Source organism: Pteropus medius, unplaced genomic scaffold (genome assembly GCF_902729225.1).
Source record: "Pteropus medius unplaced genomic scaffold, Ma_sr-lr_union100, whole genome shotgun sequence".
Classification (NCBI taxonomy): Eukaryota; Metazoa; Chordata; class Mammalia; order Chiroptera; family Pteropodidae; genus Pteropus; species Pteropus medius.
The window spans coordinates 428,388-446,870 of record NW_024352789.1 but is presented as its reverse complement, the minus strand read 5'-3'; the positions used below and the strand labels follow the sequence as shown (position 1 = coordinate 446,870).

Below are 18,483 nucleotides of genomic sequence, written 5' to 3'. Positions count from 1 at the left end.
CCCCCCCCGAGGACACGCGTGAAAAGCGAAGCCCTGCAGCATGGAAACACAGCCGCCACTCTGTCAGCTCCCGCCACTCCTTCCACGCCACTGCGGCGCCGCCCTCCTCCGCCCCGGGCCCCTGCCGGACCGGTCTGGCCCATGACACCCCTGCCGTCATTCCGTCGAACTGCAGCTCAGCCTTCGGTCCTGAGGGTTCTGTCATCCCTGTGGAGCCTTTCCCAATGTCCCCGGCAGCAGCCTCTCCCCAAGCCGCTGCCCGCCTCCGCAAGCCCCACTGCACAGACCCACCACGCCACAGAAGGCCATACACGGTCACCCCACCCCAGACCTGACGGGATCGGAGAAAGGAAAGGGAAGAACCCAGACGGGGATTCGAGGACTGGAGCGGGGGAAGGAAGTCCCCCCACTCGTGAAGTCCACCGCTGACCCGATCCCACACCCAACCAGTCCCCGTGAGGCCACTCGGGGCTCGTAAAGGCAGAGCACGCAGCAGCGACAGCGGAGGCCACGGCAACCCAGAACCGACAGAGAAACGCAGCCTGAAGACCCCGCGCGGCTCACCTTCCCCCTGGACGTCTTCCCCAGGTTCTCCTGGAAAGGGCTCCTTTGTGACGGGAGGGTCGCTTCTGTCTTCCTGGGGAACCGGCCGGGGCCTGAGCGTCATCTTTTTCCCTCTCTTTGCGCCAGCGGCCTGGAGGTTCTCTTTACCAGTATGCGTGTCACGGGGCCGGGAGGACTCCGGGGAAGCCAGGGCGCTGCCCTTAGGGACGGCCACGCCGACAGCTTCTGGCACTGGCGCCCCTGCGTCCTGGGTGAGCAGCCCAGAGCTCAAGGACGGGGCCTCCACACCGAGCGGATACGCTGCGTCCTGCACAGACGGCGCTTCGAGGCCCTGGGGCAGCGACGAGGACCCCAGGCTTTCGACCTGCTCAGATCCTGGTTTATCGGCCGACTCTAGGTCTAGGTCACCGTCCTCCTGGATGCCCTGATGCTGTGGGGACTCGGTCACTGCGGTTCTTCTCTTCTTACTGGGCACCATTTTAAAAGTCCTACTTTTGTTCCATCCTAAAAGGACAGAAGCAAGTTCTCATCACCTTCATATTAATTACGATAATCGTATTTCCTCAAGTGTCTTCCCACTCACTCACGGTCGATCACGGACACAGTACTTCACACCAAATGCACAGTCCCCCGTGAGCTGGGAGTTCACAGGTGGTGAGAGCGCCTGATCGAAATCCTCCCTCCATCACTGATTAGTAAGGCACCTTGGCTGAGTGGCTTAACCTCTCTAAACTTCAATTTCAACGGGAAAAATGATTACTCTTACCTCACCGTTATTACAAGAATCACACAGTAAGTGATTAGCGTTAATTACCATCAGTGTGGTAAACCAGCACGATGCTGAGCAAACTGTACGTCAAACTCGACTTGTTTCCCAAGCCAACTTCTCTCCAGCTTTGTGACCTTGTGCGAGTTACTTAACCTGAATCTGTTTCCTCGGCTATAAAAATGAAGTAAAAATAGCACCCGCACCATTAGAGAGTAACTTATTAGATCAATAAATGTTTTCTATTGTTGGTTTCATAAACAGAAACAATCCAAAAGCGAAGTGTGGTCGTTTGAACAGGTGGGCTGTATTAAAAGAAATTTTGTGTCGAAAGCGGGAGATCCCTGCTGTTCTCTATACTATGTTACTTCTGGTGCCTTGGCTTCAATTACAGTTATCGCATTTTCAAAGCAACACGAACCTAAACTGGAGAGCATCTCTGATGTTCTTATAGTGCATCCTTGCAAACCTCTTCGACTGGTACTTACCACTTCTGTGATCGCCTCTTCCGTCTCCTGGCCACTCCCGCCCCTCAAACTATGTGCTTTTTCGGGAAAAGGCCTCTTTCGGCTAGTACCTAGCACTCCGCGGTATGTACCTTACTGTACTTAATGAACGTTCCCTGAATGTATGAATGAATGGCAGAGGACATGAATTTCCTATTCTGTGCTTATTCTATGCAGCATGTGGACCAAGAGTTAAGCATTATATGGAGACTGACTGCAACTTTCTACCTCAAAAAAACTTTATTCAGTACTATTCAGTACAATAGGTCCCAGAATAGAAGAAGCTGCCTTGTGTTGCAGTGCGTTCTCCATCACCGACAATGCTCAAAGTCTGAATGTCCGCCTATGGGGCACTAGATGGAAGTTTGGAGCAGAGGATTGCAAAATAAAGCTCCTCCGAACTCTTAAGAGTCGGAACTACAAGGTTAGTTTCAAACCTCCCTGATTCTGTTTCCCCAGGACACTAGCACAGGTCTCCCCACAGCCACCCCGCCTCACCCCCAATCATCCGATGCCCTCATCTTGGTAATTAAAGCTCAAACACAGGTAAGGATTCCGCGGATCCCCGTAAGGGAGGGTGGCGAGTGGGTCAAGTGGAGTGGGGGTAGCTGAAGCGAGTCCTATATTCCACACATGAATTACTGACGTCCAGGAAAGGAAGGAAAAGGAAGAAAAGCACAGGGACCGGCTCCAGGCTCTGAAAACACAGCAGCGGCGCCCCCGCCCCCTGCGGGAACTGGAGTCGGACCAAGAGGAGGAAGCCACCCGCGCGGGCCCTCCAGGATAGGGATTTCAAAAGCGGTCCCGAGGCGCGTTTCACCTGGGCACCGAGCCCGGCCGCGGGCCCCACTCCGGCTCGGCACCCCGCGCCCCTCGCCGCCGCCGCGCACCCCGCGCCAGCCCTCGGCCCCGCCGCCCCGCTCGCGCCGCCCCCGCCCGGCCCGCGGCGCACGGCCCCGTGCCCTCACCAGCCGGCCGGGGCCCGCGGAAACGCCGCGTCGCGGCCGCCGGAAGTCAGGCAGCGGCAGCGACTTACGTGCGCGACCCCGAGACGCGGCGCGCGGCGTCGGGACGTCGAGGAGCGCGCGCCGGGCACCGGGCGCCATCCCGGTCTCGGGCGAAGTGAAGCCGCCAAGATGGCGCGTCAGTTGTGGGCAAGAGAATTTAAAGGCGAATACCTCGCTTTTTCCGTCTAGGGAGCTATCGTACTGAAAGCCAAGCTGGGGGGTCGAGGGGTCGAGATTCAGACAACTAACCCTTCTCGCCACGAGACACTTGCAATGCGCGACCAAAGACATGGAGACGTCATAAAATTTCAGAAAGGAGAACCCCGGCTTACAAAGAATGCAGTTTCCCCAATAAAGCTGTCATGGACTCAATATAGTAGTAACCATTCATATCTGCATAATATTCTGCATTTTACGAAATGCTTCCACTTACGTTATTATGGGTGATTTGATCTTCACAATAAACCCTACGGTACAGTGGATATTACTCTACCTTCCAATTTACACAGGATAAATCTCTGGCTCAGCTGTGCAGGTGATTCCACAAAGATACACAGCTATCCCGGGGAGTGTGGGATCCTGGCTCTGGCTGCTAATGCATTTATCCAGTGCCTAAGAAGGTACCCGGGGCACAGTCTATGTTCAATAATTCAACATCTGTGTTTTGAACGAATGAATGACTCCTAACACCAAGTTCTTTCTACTTTTCTAGGGCAGAATGTCAAAGCTGGAAAAACACATTCAGCTCTCTCATCCTACAGGGGAGCCGCCAACAAATATTTGTGCACTTAAATAATCTATTTGACCTGATTCTGTCTGTAAACAGAATCCCACAGGCTGATGGAAGTATCCACAGTCAAAATGAAGAGCGAGATTGATGTAATCACGGACATACCCGCCAGCAGTCTGACTCTAACCTGAATCACCCTAACTCCCAAACGCCAAGGAAGTCTCTAGCAGCTTGGCATTCCGTTTGTGTCCTGCTTTTGAACTACAGAGTATGTTGATCCGCTGATTTGCTCCCCGCCTCCTCTCTCTCCCTTTCTTCTTCCCTCCTTCCCTCCTAAGCAGCCCTTAGCACTTGAAACTTCTAGAGGAGAAATATCCAACACCGATTGACTTGGGCGCTCTTCATTAGTCTTTTTATAAAAACAACTTTAATTTACATTCCACAAAAGCCATCCGTTTCATTTGTACGATTAAAATTAAGTAAATTTTCAGAGTCGTGCAACTAACTATAGCAAGGTTTGATTAGGGTGTCTTAAGTTTAAGAAAGTTTCCATAACCTTTAGTAGTCTCAGAAATGCATACGATTATGGCAATTGATACTGAGATGCAAGCGGTATAGAATTTTGTTTCTCCAAAATCCTGGGCTCCCTCTTACCCAGAAGATTCCGTTGCTATATTAAGCCCAGGGAACCGGAATCACAGGATCTATAGGGTATGAAAATGTACCTACACACTTCTTACCCAAGCCTCGGGGTTTTCTCCTTAATAGACCCACAGCCCGGCAGTGGGCGGGGTCTAGGCGATGGGCGGGGTCACCTCCCGAGATCTTCCGGAAAGGGGCGGGTCCTGCCTTCCGGAACTTTTCGGACGGAGGCGGAGTCTTCTGCCGAGGGCCGTTCGGAAGAAGGCGGGGCCTACTTCGCATCAGGACCAGTCTGGCTGCACCTGCATCTTTAGCTCAGAGCATCCCTGGAGCATCTTAAGAGGCGACCGCAGCTGGCAACCGGGAATCAGACTGTCGCAGGAGGCGTCCGCCAGATACCTTCCCCCTCCCCTGACCTAGCGCTCTACAGCGGCGGCCTCGATACTGACCTGGGATTCCCAGGGCTGTCCGACCATTGCAAAAGCATTTTATAGCAATAGCCTCTGATTACGACATGGCTGAGATCACCAATATCCGACCTAGCTTTGGTAAGTACAGTCGGGCAAACTAAGCCTGGGGTAGTCGAAACCGTTGCAAAGTCAGGGATGGGGGGGCCCAGCGGCTGGACAGGGAATGCAGCCCAGACCAGGGCCTTCGAGGGTCAGCCCCGCTAGAGTGGGGCCTGTGGTGGTGGGGAGCGAGCAGCAGACGGCGCCTGAACTTGAGCTATGGGCTGCAGGGACTGGGAAGGCCAGAGCCACACGGAGGGTGAGAGGTCCAGGATGCTAGAACCTTGTAGAGGTGAGAAACAGCCAGCGAGCTTGCGGAGGACGTGAACCCCTCCTTCTGGAGGAGGAGGACAGGTGGGGTAGGCCGAGCCCTCCCCCTTGGGGCACGCAGGGCGGTGCCCTTTCCTCCCCCTCCTGGTCCTCAGGGCTGCGGGGGAGGGAGGTGGCAAGGGGGATGGGGCATCAAGATGGCAGCTTGGAGACTGTGGGCTGTGTGGCTGGCAGCCAGGGGAGGCGCCGGCCTCTGGGGAGAGAGGTGCGGGGGCGGGGAGCCCAAAGGGAGCCGCTCCTGAAGCCGGTCAGCGGATGCTGGAGCTGGGAGCGAACGTGAGCGCCGCGACTTCTATTCTGCACCGTAATGGTCGGGTCCCTCCGGTGCTACCAAATGGCGCTTGGTGCCGCTGGGCGGGGATGACGTGATGTCTATTTCTGGGCCTCCTGGCAGCGCCCAGGCGCTTCCTCCCGGGCCTTTGTTCCCTGTTTGCCTGGGCTGGCTTTTCAAATAGGGGGACTCACCCGCGCTGGCGCTGGCGGGGCCCGAGCCAGGCCCGAGGGGGAGGGGCGAGAGAGGCCGAGCCCGGGGAGGCCGCTTTGTGTACCAGAGAAAGCATTACGTCACCTCGGCGCGGCTGGTCCCCGACCCTGCCCTGTGGGCCCCAAGCTCGGATACAGTCCCTGGAGCAGAGTGGAGTAAAAAATAGGGAAGAAAGCCAGAAAGCAAAGCTCGAGAAGCAAGTTTTTTCCTCTTCGGGGATCTCTCCAAAATGCGCTAGGGTAACAAACTTCCTGCGCCGTGCTTTCCTGGTACAAACATAAGAAAGCATTGCCCTGTGCCCCCCTCAAGGCCGCCCCAGTCTGGGCGGTGGAAGCCAGCCCGGGCTGCTGTGGGCCCAGGGTTCCCTCTCAGCCCCCCAGAGACTAACCCTCAGACACTCAGCGTTCAGGGCGAGGCCACGGCCCCCCCAGGAAACGCTTTTCCCACTCCCCGGTAAGAGGTCTGTGGAGGGGAGCGGAGCTCCGTGTTCCCCATTACCTCAAAAGCAGGAGGAGACGGGGCATCAGGGAGAACGCCCAGTCAACACCCGGCACCCACCGAGCGCTGCTCCCGCCGACTCCCCAGGCTGCGTCTTGCTGGTGTTTCTGCCTCCTCAGCCCGGCATGGCTGTGCTTTGAGCCCTAAATTTCCAAAGTAGGCGTCCCTTTCGTGGTGGCCCGAGTAGCCCACGATCCTCTTTCTGGTCCTCTTTCTTCTCAGGCCTTCTTTCCAACGTACCCCTCCATATTCCTCGCAGGGCGAGATGGTGTGGCATGGGATGTAGGAATCTCCTTTAGAGGAAACACTGGCGGAGGAGAGAAAAGAAATTATATCAGCCTTTTATGTACTACATGTTATTTATTTAATCCTTACAAGTACCCTCTGGATTATGTGTGTGTGTGTGTGTGTGTGCTGCAGGCAGTGTGTGTATTTTTGCCAGATGAGGAAACTGAGGCTCATGAACATAAAGTAAATAAAAGTCAAAGAAACTAGTGAGGCCGGTGCTAGGATTTAAACCAATGTCCAGGCGATGTCACAGGTCAGTCTCATTTCACAGTACCACCCTGGCCCACCTGGCGGGGTAAGCCTGCTTTAGCACAGGAAGTGGCAGGAAGCGGGGTCTGGTCAAGGCCGACAAAGCTGGGCGTAGCCCAGAGACGTGTCTCCTGGGTCTTTTGACCCCGACAGAGGGTCTCCTACTTAGAGAGCTGCCGCTTCTGACTTGTTGGTGCCTCACAGGGTACTTCATTTCAAATGCCATAGCCCTTGGGAGACACATCAAGCCAACACTTAATTACCCATGACCTTGGAGGACAAAAGGAACAAGCAGCAGGGGTCACTGCCATTTACAACCACTTTAAAACACTCACTTTGGCCATTCGTTCCAACTTCCTTTTCCCACCACGCTTTTGACTAAAGCAGGACAGAGGGTTCTGGCTTTCCAAATCCTGATGTTTCTGGTTCACTGCCTTGAGCGTGGGGGAGAGAGGCGGGGGTTAACGAACACTCAAATGCAGAGGAAAGTAGGGCGGAGGTGGGAAACAAACCGGTGAGTGAGTCCTTCCCTGTCCTGAAACGTGAAACCCCCTGTCTTCTCCTACCCACACCACCTCCACTTTCTATCAGTAAAAGTTGAGGCTTGGTAGGCAGCCCTGGCTTCCCTCAGGATCAGAGTAGATTCATGGGAGAGCCAAAAGGATCCCTCAGATGTCCCCCAATGTGGGCCTTTCGATCTCCTTTCCAAATCAATCTTGAAAATATACCCATCTTGGTCGTTGGCCGCCTTCCTCTTCTCATGGAGACCGTCAGCGTCCAGTTTCACCAGCCAGGAGCCAGCGACCTTCGGGAAGGCCCCTGCCTGGTGAATGGAAAGCCATTTCTTCAGCTTGTGTTCTGATGGAAACCAGTGGAAACCAATCATTGTTCAAATGGACCTTTAATGAGCTCGCGTGAAAAGCAAGAGACTCAGGGACTCGAGGATGGACGGGTTGCCACTTCGGCTTGCTCTCACGGAGCTGAACGCCAAGGCTGCCCCCACTTTGTGAAAGCTCTCCCGTAGAACTCCCACTTAACGCTCCGAGAATAAACGCTGTTATTATTCAGTACGGCCGTGGACATGGTCACCTTGGTAACTCTCTGTCTATATTATCTTAAAAACGTAACCCCTTCTCTTCTTACCTGGCCCCAGCTTTCATAGAACCCTGGAATGTTCGAAGTGGAGAGAACCTCAGACGTTCAGTGCAGTCCCCGTGGAAGGGATCGGTTTTAGAATACGCCTGCCCGGTGGTGATCCACCCTCTGTTTGGAGGTTTGTGGTTGGGCGAGGCAGTCTGAGCCATGAGGTGGCAGTTCTGGGAACAGTCGGACTCTTCACGGAGTCAGAATCTGTCTTCCTGTCGCCTGTCCGCCCAGTGCTAGACCCGCCCTCCACAATAAAATCAAATCGCAGCTCCTTCCATCAAAACGCCTTAAATAATTGAAGACGATTATTATTGCTAGACCCTCGGCATCTTCAGATTCTTCCATTTGTTTTCCTTTGCTGTGGAGTCCGGGCCTCTTACGTTCTGACTACCCGTGCCGTAGAGGCGTTTTGGTCTCTGAAGGAAGGGGTTTCCGTCCCACTTCTGTGGTTTGCTACCATGTGGCCTCGGGCCAATTTGAGTCCCCAGGTCCCTCCCCTGTGAAGTGGGGAGCTTCGGAGTACCTTTTCAGTGAGTGCTTTGATTCACAGAGAGGAAGCCTCAGCACAGTGCCCGGCAGGGACCTGATAAATGTACACCCCAAAATCGCAGTTTCTACTCTTGTCAGTCCTGGACAGAACGTTCCACGCGCATTACGAGCAGCGCGGATGAAGTTATGCTGTCCTGAAGCCGGATGCAGTGTTCATTGTAGGAGCGGGCTAGCCTGATTATACCCCGAGCTGCGGTCGCCTCCACTACGAGGTGACTTTTGCTCCTTCTTGTCGGTCAGGGTCTCCCACGGCCCGTCGACGGGTTTTGAAGACCAAATAGAATTTTACGTGTATCGCTGGCACATGCGACCCTGTCGACCTCGTCCTCATTTTTCCAGTCCGTGGAGGCTGCTTCGCGTCCACTCACTCATTTGTTCCCCGAGCACTTGCGACGGGCCGCGCGGTTCCAGGACGAGGGCAGTGAACAAAGCGGACGGTCACCGCTCTTACTAAGTGTGTCTGGGGAGGGAAAACAGACAAATGAGTGTCTGTCGAGAATAACGAGTGCTGAGAAGAAAAATAGAGCAGGGCGTTGGGGCGGTGGGAACGCCCTTCTCTAATAAGGGGACACGCGCACAGAGGCCTGCAGGGGGCCTGACAGACGCCTGCAGAAAGGGTGTTCCAGGAAGAATCTGGAACATGCTGGAATCATGTCTCTTTCTTTATTTCTCCCTGCCCTACCCAAGTCTTCTACCCATCTTAGCCAAAGTAAGATGGAAAACTAGGGGCTGTATCTAGACGAACTGGCGTCGGTTAATTCAAGAGGGGGTGGAAATAAGCCCAAACCCAATGATGCAAGTCAGGGGCCCAACTCGCGCGAGAGAATTCGAGACCAGACAAAGGGGAGGAGGCTGCCTGTTTCTCTTCGGTTACTTGTTCATTCGACAAACGTCGACTAAGTACCTGCCGTGTGTTTTTAGTGCTGGGGATACAGAAATGAGCAAAACAGACATTCTAGTGAAGACAGACGATAACTAGTAAAATTATATATGTGCGTGTGAGTGTCTCCATATATGGCTGTGCCTATCTGTGAGAGAGAGAGACAGACAGACGGACAGACAGACACATGGAGAAATCAAGCAGGGCGAGGAAGTCTGGCTCTCGAGGGACGGAAGAGGTCGCACGTTTATTTTTTACTTATTTACTTACTTTTTAGGTTGCACGTTTAAATAGGGAGGTCAGGGGAGGTCTCACTAACAAGGTGGCATCTGACCAAAGATCTGACATCTTCCACAGCCTATTCTTTTCCATTGAAAACCCTTGCATTTTTAAATACCTGGGAGCTGCAATTCGGAACATATTTTAAAAGTACTTGGCCCAGAGTTCTTTCTACCACCCACCGCTTCCACCACCCCTGAGCACCCTGCTGAAACCACCCAAAGTCACCCCGCGTCCTCCCGCCCCAAAGTCACGAGCACGCTGCCTGCAAACCCCACGCTGGACACCGGGGAAGGGCCTCCCGAGACCAGACACGGCTCGTGCCCCCGTCTAACGGTTGAGGTGAAGGGCTCCCATGTCAAAAGGGGCCGTGGTGGCACTCACAGGGCAGACCGGGTCCTCAGTGCCAAGGGCCGGATCCGAAAAGGCAGGGAGTCAGGTGGGGCGTGTCGGGGTCGGCTTCTGGAGGAGGCAGGCATTCCGCTCAGGTCCGGTGGAGGGAGCGGCCTCGAGAGCATGGGCCAGGGGTCCCGGAGAGAGGGCAGAAGTCTGTAGTAGCCTGGATGAGCAGGCCCTGCGGTGGGGGCCGGGCTGCGGGAGCGGGCGTGGGGGGGGCATGTCGCTCAGCAGGGGTGCTCAGGGCGGGCTGAGGCCCGCCACCCTGACGCATCTCTGGTCTCCACCTTCAGACGTGTCGCCGGTGGTGGCCGGCCTGGTCGGGGCCTCTGTGCTGGTGGTGTGTGTCTCGGTGACCGTCTTCGTCTGGACGTGCTGCCACCAGCAGGCGGAGAAGAAGCACAAGACCCCGCCCTACAAGTTCATTCACATGCTCAAAGGCGTCAGCATATACCCAGAGGCCCTCAGCAGCGGAAAGAAAATCGTCAAGATGCAGAGAGACAGAGATGGCCCGGGGAGGGGAGGCGGGCGCGGGACCCCGCAGGCAGGGGTCGCCGAGGCCGGCCTGCTGGGCCAAGACCAGGGCACCGCGGCCCCGGGCTCCGGGGCTTGCATGGGCCAGCTGCCCATCAGAGTGGACGACGGGGAGGAGCCGAGGAGCCCCGTCCCAAGCCTGACCCCTGGGGAGAGCAAAACCACGTCTCCGTCGTCCCCGGAGGAGGACGTCACGCTAGGGTCCCTCACCTTCTCCGTGGACTATAACTTCCCCAAGAAGGCCCTGGTGGTGACCATCCAGGAGGCCCACGGGCTGCCGGTGATGGACGACCAGACCCAGGGCTCCGACCCCTACATCAAGATGACCATCCTGCCCGACAAGAGGCACCGGGTGAAGACCAGGGTGCTGCGGAAGACGCTGGACCCCGTGTTTGACGAGACTTTCACCTTCTATGGCGTCCCGTACAGCCAGCTGCAGGACCTGGTGCTGCACTTCCTCGTCCTCAGCTTCGACCGCTTCTCACGGGACGACGTCATCGGGGAGGTCATGGTGCCCTTGGCCGGCGTGGACCCCAGCACCGGCAAGGCGCAGCTGACCAGGGACATCGTCAAAAGGAACATCCAGGTGAGGGGGAGAGCTGCAGTTGAGGGCGGGGTGGGGAGACAAGATCTCCGGGGGCACAGGGGATAGAGCGGGGGGCCAAGCGGGGCTGTGGGAAGGGAGCTTGCAGTTTTCCAGAATAAGCCGTGGTCACAGTAAGGCGGTGGGACTGGCGGTGACGGCTCCTGTAGGAAGCTGTAGGAAGCCGGACGGGTAGCCTCTGACATGTCGCCTAGCGGTCGGTGTCCCGATGCTGGCCGGACCCCCAGGCCTAGACCCTCACCATTTCAAGGGTGTCAGGGCTCATTTGTTCCCCAAAATGACGTGTAGCCTTCCTCCAGTGAACCAAATTGTTCAGTAACTTTTCCTCCAGCTTCCCTTTGCAGCCCAAACCTCAGATGCGACGTGTCACGTACGTGGCTTCTAGTAACCGGTTTATAAATGCAGTTTAGTGAAGCGCTTCACCGTCCAGCCCCCACCCGAGCCCAGACCTTGGCCACAGAAACCTCTCCATCCCCCGCTCTCTTCCCGCTGGCCTTGGAAGGGGAGAGGTCCATTCCTTCTGCCTTCTTCCCAGAAGGCCAGCACTGGCTCTTCGGTTGGAATTTCAGGGGTGCAAGAAACATGCCCCCTGTCCTCCACTTGTTCCTTGATTTCTTCCACAGCCAGGGAGGCGGTGTAGCTCTGTGGTGAGTGCTCGGGCCCTGGAGGTGAGCCACCTGACCTCACTTCCGGCCGGCGGTAGCCCCGGCGGGTCACGGCCTCGGGAGGGGCTTTTGCTCTAGTGGACGAGAGGCCAGCAGTCCCGGCAGTGACCGCGTGGCAAGTGTGGCGGGTGCTTTGAACGGAGCTGGGGACATCTCCAGCTCGGAGTTTCCTTCTCTTTTGGGGGGATAAACGTAAGTAGTCGCTAGCAAGGGCTCTGGAGTCAGACCTACGTTTTTAGCCCAAATGCCACCAGCCCGCTGACCTTGGGCGAGCTGCTTAGCTCCTCTGACTCTCAGCTCCTCGTAGGAATTCAGCCAGGTCATGGGCTTGCATCGTCCCCAGGACACCGCAAACCTCCGCTGAATCGTAACCACTAATAACAATAATAATAATAATAATTATTATTATTATTAATTTTCATTTTTAATAAAGTTTGATCCCCAGGCGATATATGTGGTTTGGAGACACTAGTGTTTTGACAGAGTCAGACAAGGGGACTCGCGTCCGTGGAGAAGCAGGGAGAGGGCTCAGAAAGGACATCAAGGTCACTAAAGCACGTCACCTGCAGGCCCATGCTGCCTGGCTCAGACGGCGGGTCGGAGGCTCGGGACTGGACAGCGAGGCATCTGGGCCAGCAGGGGCTGCGTGTGCCGTGCGCTCCGGGAACGAGGCTTGTCCTGGGAGGCAGGGCGCCTCACCGAGCGGGGGAAGGAGCAGGGGGCCGTTCCCCCGGGAGAGGGTCCTAACTTTGCTGTGTAGCAGGGCCTGTCTCTCCGCGGCCACCCCATCAAGCCGTTGGCCACGGCACTGCAGCTGTGGCGTGGCACGCTCAGCTCGCTGCCCAGGGCCGGGGCGGTCCAGAAACTCCGAAGAACGGTAGAGGTGCAAACGCCGGTCCAGTGCCAGGACCTAATGAGACAGCAGAGAGCCTAACAGGGCGGGGTTCTCCGAGCGCCAGAAACCGCAGCCCCCGCCCTGTCGACCCCTCGGTCCCCTCGGCTCCAGCACCTTCTTCCGCAGGCCGCTGCCCGCCCTCCCCGCGTCCGGCTCCCCTTCACAGCGGTCCCCACGCCTCCATCCAGCTCCTCTTGCGGGCCACCCTTCCGCTGGGCAGAGCCACCAGCTAGCCCGCTCCTCAGACAGCCCGAGGCGGAAGGCTCTGTGCCAAGCTGCAGCGGGGGAGACTGTCGAGAGCCCGATCTGGGCTGGAACAAAACAGCCTCGAATCCAGGACCCTGGGCAGGGAGCACAGACTGTAGCGTTTGCCCAACTGCCAGGGGCTCTTGGCAAGAGCCAGATTTCTTTCCACTTTATTAACTCCCTGCAGGAGGGATGAGCCAGGGCTGGGATCCTGAGGGACACGTCCCCCGGGAGGGCCCCTAGACGGGACACGGGAGCCTATGCAGGCCCACCCCCGTGCCTTCCCACCTCCCAGCCTTCCTGAGCCTGTTGTCCCCCAACCAGCAGCGCCTGTGGGCGGGGCCGGGTCCCATGGGCTGTGGCTGTCATCTCCAGAGCCACTGTCCCTGCGAATCGTGAGCACCGCAGCCTCCACGCATCTCCCCTAGATCCTCCCCCCGTAGCCAGTAGTCTGTCCACTCTGGATCCCGCCTGAGCTCATCTGTTAGAGCCACGCGGTCTGTAGAGCTTTTCCCGGTCTGCGTGAGGCACCCCCTTACAGCACGGGGCCACATGTCCCCCCAAGGTTCCGCAACACAGTCAGGCCAGTTGAAGAAGCCCAGGACTGGCCGTGTCACTTCGGCTCTGCCCTTCCCACTGCCTCCCTCTGGGCGAGCAGGTGTCCTCCCTGGGCCCCAGACTCCCTCTTGGCTGGATCACCAAGGCTAGTGGGAGCACTCCCAGCTCTTGTGACTCTACAAAAAGTTATAAGCAGCGCGAAAAATTAACCCCGGATTATTCGTGAAAGAAGATCACAGTATGAACCCTACAATGCCCCCAATCTCTGAGTCGGACTTTGGGAACTAGTTTCTGTTTGTTTGTTTGTTTGTTTGTTTGTTTGTTTTAGTGGCAGCTCTTTTCCTAATATTTTATTCAGCCGGAAGCTAAAGTGAATTTGCTTTCCCCTAAGAAGCCCCTCACAAGGAGCAGGGAGGCGGGACATGGGGGCTGGTGGATGGGGAGGAGACGCGGGAAAGGGGTGATTTACAGTAATGCGGGAGGTCACGCCACCTCATTTCCCCAGGACACTGCCTTCCAGACCGTTTCCTGTCTTTCCACGGCCAGATCTGGCGTCGATGACCGGGGACAGTGGTCATGGGGACGAAAGGGGTCTTAAAATCGCAGAGTCACGAGGGACCTTCGAGGTCACCCAATCCAGCCAAAGGGGCTGAAAGGAGAGAAAGAAATAGGGACGTCAGTTCCCAGGGGCCCTGAGGACGGACGTGGCCGGGATGAGTCGGGGAGGAGACAGAGCGGACGGGGTCAGGCGAAGCTTTTGCTGCTTTTGTTTTCCTGTGACTGTGACATATGTGGATGGAGGGGCCCCCGGGACCTCTGACCCCAGTCGAGGTTTATTGGGGCTGGTGGGTCCACTTCGTGAGAAGCCTCTGTGGCTAGTAAAATCGCTCTGGAAGGGACGAATTCCACTAATGAGAGGAAACCGACATCTCGTCGCCTAGGTGTCCCCTTCCTCTGAAGGCCTCTCTGGGGACCCCGCTCTCTGGGAGCAAAGCCTCCCAGCTCTGTCAGGCGTGGATAAAGCCCCTTCCCACCCCACCCCCCACCATCCTCCTGCTTGCTGGCCCCCCGACAGGTCTTTGCCTCGCGGAGCCAAGGGGCTTGGAAATGGCTCGCTCTCAGCTCTTGACAAAGAGTCCTTGAGAAGGAGCCATTGACAGGCTCCCGGAGAGAGGCCGGGTGGGGAGGGAGCGGGGAGGGGCAGCCGGACGTGAACCTCTGCTCTTCAATGCAGGGTGGAACAGCATTCGGGGGGCGTCGTGGCTGCACACTCGGGCGTCACGAAGGGGCAGCCGAGTGGGGACGGGCGTTCTGCCCACGGAAGATGCCGAAGGCGAAGGGGATCGGGTGGAGGACAGGTGCCTGAGGAGTGATTTTAGGGAGAAAAGTATTAAAAGGGGAACTAGAAGTTGTCCACTTTCCCAAAGAACTGGGGAAGGGGGGTGGTTTAGATTAGGAAGATTTTGCTATGATGGATGATTTAGGAAACAGTTTTGAATAACTGGGAAACCTAAACTATAATCTTGTAGTCAATGTGATTTTTACAAATAACACTCTGTTTTTTACGTCAAATTTTCCTTTCTGCCTACCTATCCTTCTTCTGTATATAAAGTTAGAATTTTATTTAAAGATTGCATATTTAACATCTAGATACCAGTATTCAAAGATGACCCCAGAAATAGATACCAAATCTAGTTACTATTTCATTATTCACGGAAACAGCAAGGAGCAGTGGCCCAAATAATTCAGAGTTTCTTTCTAGATCGGAGCTGTCCGCTGGGACTTACTGTGACGATGGGACCTTCCCTGTCTTCACCGTCCAGTCTGGCTACTGTGACTGAGGAACTCAAATTTTAATTTTATTGAATTTTACTGAATTAAAATGTAAATAGACACATGTAGCTGGGGGCTCCCATCCGGGGTAGTTCGGTCCTGAATGTTTGCAGGGGAGGCGTTTGATGTTATTTTTCTGAGCGATGACTTCCCCAATGCCATTCCACGGTGGCTAATGGGAAGAATGAGTCTACATTCTCCGACTGAGTTCCCAGAGACAGCAGCCAGCAGCGTCCTGGTCGCCGAGGCAACCAGCGCGTGACTTTAGACTGGCAGAGAGCGCTTCGCATGGGTGCAGTCAGGCGTCGATGGCATGTGTCCTGCGTGAGGGAAGAGTGGGGGTTCCCCTTGGCGAGAAAGAGGAGCCACGGGAAGCTTTCAAAAAGCGTATTCTCTTTCGTATTTCGATTTTGAAAGCTAACGGCGACGTCTACATCTTAGCCAGCAGTGCTCTCGATGGGACACGGAGCCCCAAGAAATGTTTTAAGCTGCGTGAAGTGTTATCACAGTTTCATCCCCCCACGCTGACTTAAGGCTTGTAATCGAAGCACAGACTTTTAGGGGTTCCCCTCGTTGTTCACTGATAAGCCAAACTGAATTGTTTCCTGTGCCCGACACACCTGAGCAGGGAGAGTGCCAGCCCGTGGGACTGCCGAGGGCGGGGCTCCTCGTCCATCTGTCCAGCCCTAGCCGCTGGCAGAGAGCTCGGCGCTTAGTAAGTGCACAAGAAATCACCGGCATGGATGTGAGGCCGGTGGTGCAAACAGCCTATTTTTGCTCAATCTAAGGAGAATTTCTGAAGTAGGTGACACTTCCGTGGGGCTATGAAGAATACAGGGAACGGGATTCGGTAGTAGGGGGAATGATTTTGTTCCAAATTTAACTTATCGCGTCCTAAATTTTTCAAATTCTACCTCCTTTTCCTTCTCTCAGCCTCGGCCCCAGGCTGTAAGCTAGAAACTCTGCACTGTGCCCTACACTCGCATCCAGTTAGCCACCCAGGCTCCCAGGGCCAGGGGTGCACGAGTGGCCACGTCGGGCCTCGGGCCCCTGCTTCCGGCCTCCCACCTGGCGCTTCACGGAACGGGCCACGTTTAAATCTCCTGAGAGGCCCGTGGGTTAGTCCCACTTCGTAGACGAGGAAACGGAGCACGGCCACGTCCAGCACCTCGTCCCGGGTCACACGATGAGACGTCGCAGGCAGGACTCGGATCCAGGCCAGGCCGGCTTCGGGGACCATGGCCTTAACCATGAGGCTGCGCCCCTCCCCACACGAACGGTTTCGCTGCGGGTCGGGGTCACGGTGGGAACGTTTCCTTCCCGTCCCCCTGCAGCGTGGCAGTGACACCTGGATGGGCCGAGCACCTGCCCTCGACACCCGCCTTCCGCCCCGCCCCCTCCTCTCCCGCACCCTCTGCTGGAGCTCTCACCTGCCCTTTCCTCTCCACAGAAGTGTATCAGCAGAGGGGAGCTGCAGGTGTCCCTGTCATACCAGCCGGTGGCCCAGAGAATGACAGTGGTGGTCCTCAAAGCCAGACACTTGCCGAAGATGGATATCACCGGTCTGTCAGGTAGCAGCTATTTACTCCGATTGTCTCGCCGTCTGGGCCCCCACCGCCGGTGGCCCAGGCACACCCCACGTTTCGGGACCCGTAGGCCTTCTGCCCCACACCCATGCACCTCTGTCCACCCCGTCCTGATGGATGTCTGGGGCGTCGATTTTATTTTCCTGGCCGGGGGAGGGGGGTTTTCTGGGTGTGCAGACGGGGCCTTTGCATCCGGCGAGGCGCCCGAGGGGTCCCGGGGGACGTAGGCCCTGCACCTGACTGCCCGATGTGGCGGTTTCCTCACGCCTGACCCTGGGAGGGGCTCCGTCTCCTCCCCCACCCCCACCCTGGCCTGGGTTCCTGGGCCCCTTGTCCCTGGCGCGGTCGGGCATGCCCTTGCTGTGCCCTCGTTGACCACACGGGGTGGCCACGGAGGGGGACGGCAGAACCCGTCCTCCTCAGGGTGAGGCCCAGTCCAGCAGGGGGACCGTGTCACAGGCCCGTCTCCCTTTCTCTCGCCCACCTGGGGGCCCAGACCCTTACGTCAAGGTGAGCGTCTACTACGGCAGAAAGCGCATCGCCAAGAAGAAAACCCACGTGAAGAAGTGCACGCTGAGCCCCGTCTTCAACGAGTCCTTCATCTACGACATCCCCGCCGACCTCCTGCCCGACATCACCATCGAGTTCCTCGTCATCGACTTCGACCGCACCACCAAGAACGAGGTGGTGGGCCGGCTGATCCTGGGGGCGCACAGCGTCACGGCCAGCGGCGCCGAGCACTGGCGGGAGGTGTGCGCCAGCCCCCGCAAGCCCGTGGTCCAGTGGCACAGCCTGACCGAGTACTAGCCCCGCCCGCGCCCTCGCCTCTCCCCCCAGGGCCGGGCCGGGCCGGGCAGGCACGGCGGGGACAGAGGTGGCGCAGACAAGTGGACTCGAAACCGCATTTTAGTCGTAGGACAAAATTTCTTACGAGACGAACCCCACAGAGAACACCCATGACCACAGCTGCGGATCGGTTCTTAGCGATGATGATTTTTCTCCTTTGCGAGGCACTAGAAATTCTCTCTTTTTTTTTTTTAACGGGGAAGAGAAGAGAGGGAGAGACCTCTACGAGTCTATATATAACAATGTAACCTTATACTTGCATGTCTAATACAAACGAAGAAATTAGTCTAACCGCCAATATCGAGTTAACAGATTTTAATCCATGAAAATTGTGTTTTGTGCCGACTTGTATTTGCTGATTCCCTGAAATTGGCCTCTTTTTATCGGGCTCCTCTGGAGAGTCACTCTCGCTCCCCACCTCTGCAGAGAATATTCTGCTCTTGTGGAAGCCGTCATCGTCCTCGTCCGCATTTTCCCCCTTCTCCTTACTTCTCTGCTCTCTGACCGAGCGCAGGGTCCAGAGGTGGCATGGGACAGGCAGGGCCGGCAGGGGAGCGCGTTTGAGAAATGGGGTGCTTTTGCTGATTGCGCTCTGCTGGGCTGACGGGGTACGTGGCAGCCTGTCATTGGGGCATGACGCCCGGGGCCGCACCAGGCTCAGGAGGGGGAGCTGGGCTTGCGAAACGCGATGACGTCTCGGAAAGGGGCCTCGGAGACGGCACGCTCAGCTCTCGGGTGGTCCCCAGGGACACATCCGCTGGCCCCAAACGCTGCTCGGCAGGTGCGAGGACAGGAGGGCGAAGTGAGGTCACCGTGACCTCCCTTTGCAGCTCTGCACGGGAGTGACAGCCATTCGCTGGCCGGCGGGCGAGAAGTCATCAGAGTTCTAAAGG

At 56.7% G+C, this 18,483-nt stretch overlaps 2 protein-coding genes across 8 annotated transcripts in view; one reads left to right on the top strand and one right to left on the bottom strand.

Annotated features, from left to right (window-relative positions):
* GON4L (gon-4 like) overlaps window positions 1-2,890 on the bottom strand; it is a 41,012-nt gene extending 38,122 nt beyond the window's left edge. For 2 of the 4 annotated variants that reach the window (XM_039849615.1, XM_039849616.1), the window contains exon 1: window positions 565-1,068. In XM_039849615.1, the coding sequence (XP_039705549.1) occupies window positions 565-1,042 (478 nt within the window). In that variant the 5' untranslated portion in view covers window positions 1,043-1,068. Of the gene's footprint in view, window positions 1-564; window positions 1,069-1,818; window positions 2,624-2,804 lie in introns of those variants that run through there. The other 2 variants (XM_039849612.1, XM_039849613.1) reach the window with 2 other exon arrangements.
* A 1,574-nt stretch (window positions 2,891-4,464) lies between these two features.
* Window positions 4,465-17,919, top strand: SYT11 (synaptotagmin 11). 4 transcript variants are annotated; one of them, XM_039849637.1, is made up of 4 exons: window positions 4,465-4,763; window positions 10,117-10,943; window positions 16,609-16,732; window positions 17,241-17,551. In XM_039849637.1, exons 1-4 carry the CDS (start codon window positions 4,730-4,732, stop codon window positions 17,549-17,551), a joined length of 1,296 nt encoding a protein of 431 aa, XP_039705571.1. In that variant the 5' UTR covers window positions 4,465-4,729. The 4 variants fall into 4 exon arrangements, with proteins under 4 accessions (XP_039705571.1, XP_039705572.1, XP_039705570.1 ...); XM_039849638.1 differs by lacking the exons at window positions 4,465-4,763; window positions 16,609-16,732; window positions 17,241-17,551 and adding exons at window positions 4,783-5,016; window positions 11,585-11,608; window positions 12,110-12,473; XM_039849636.1 differs by lacking the exon at window positions 4,465-4,763 and adding an exon at window positions 4,944-5,016 and having other exon boundaries at window positions 17,241-17,919.
* Window positions 17,920-18,483: the final 564 nt, after the last annotated feature.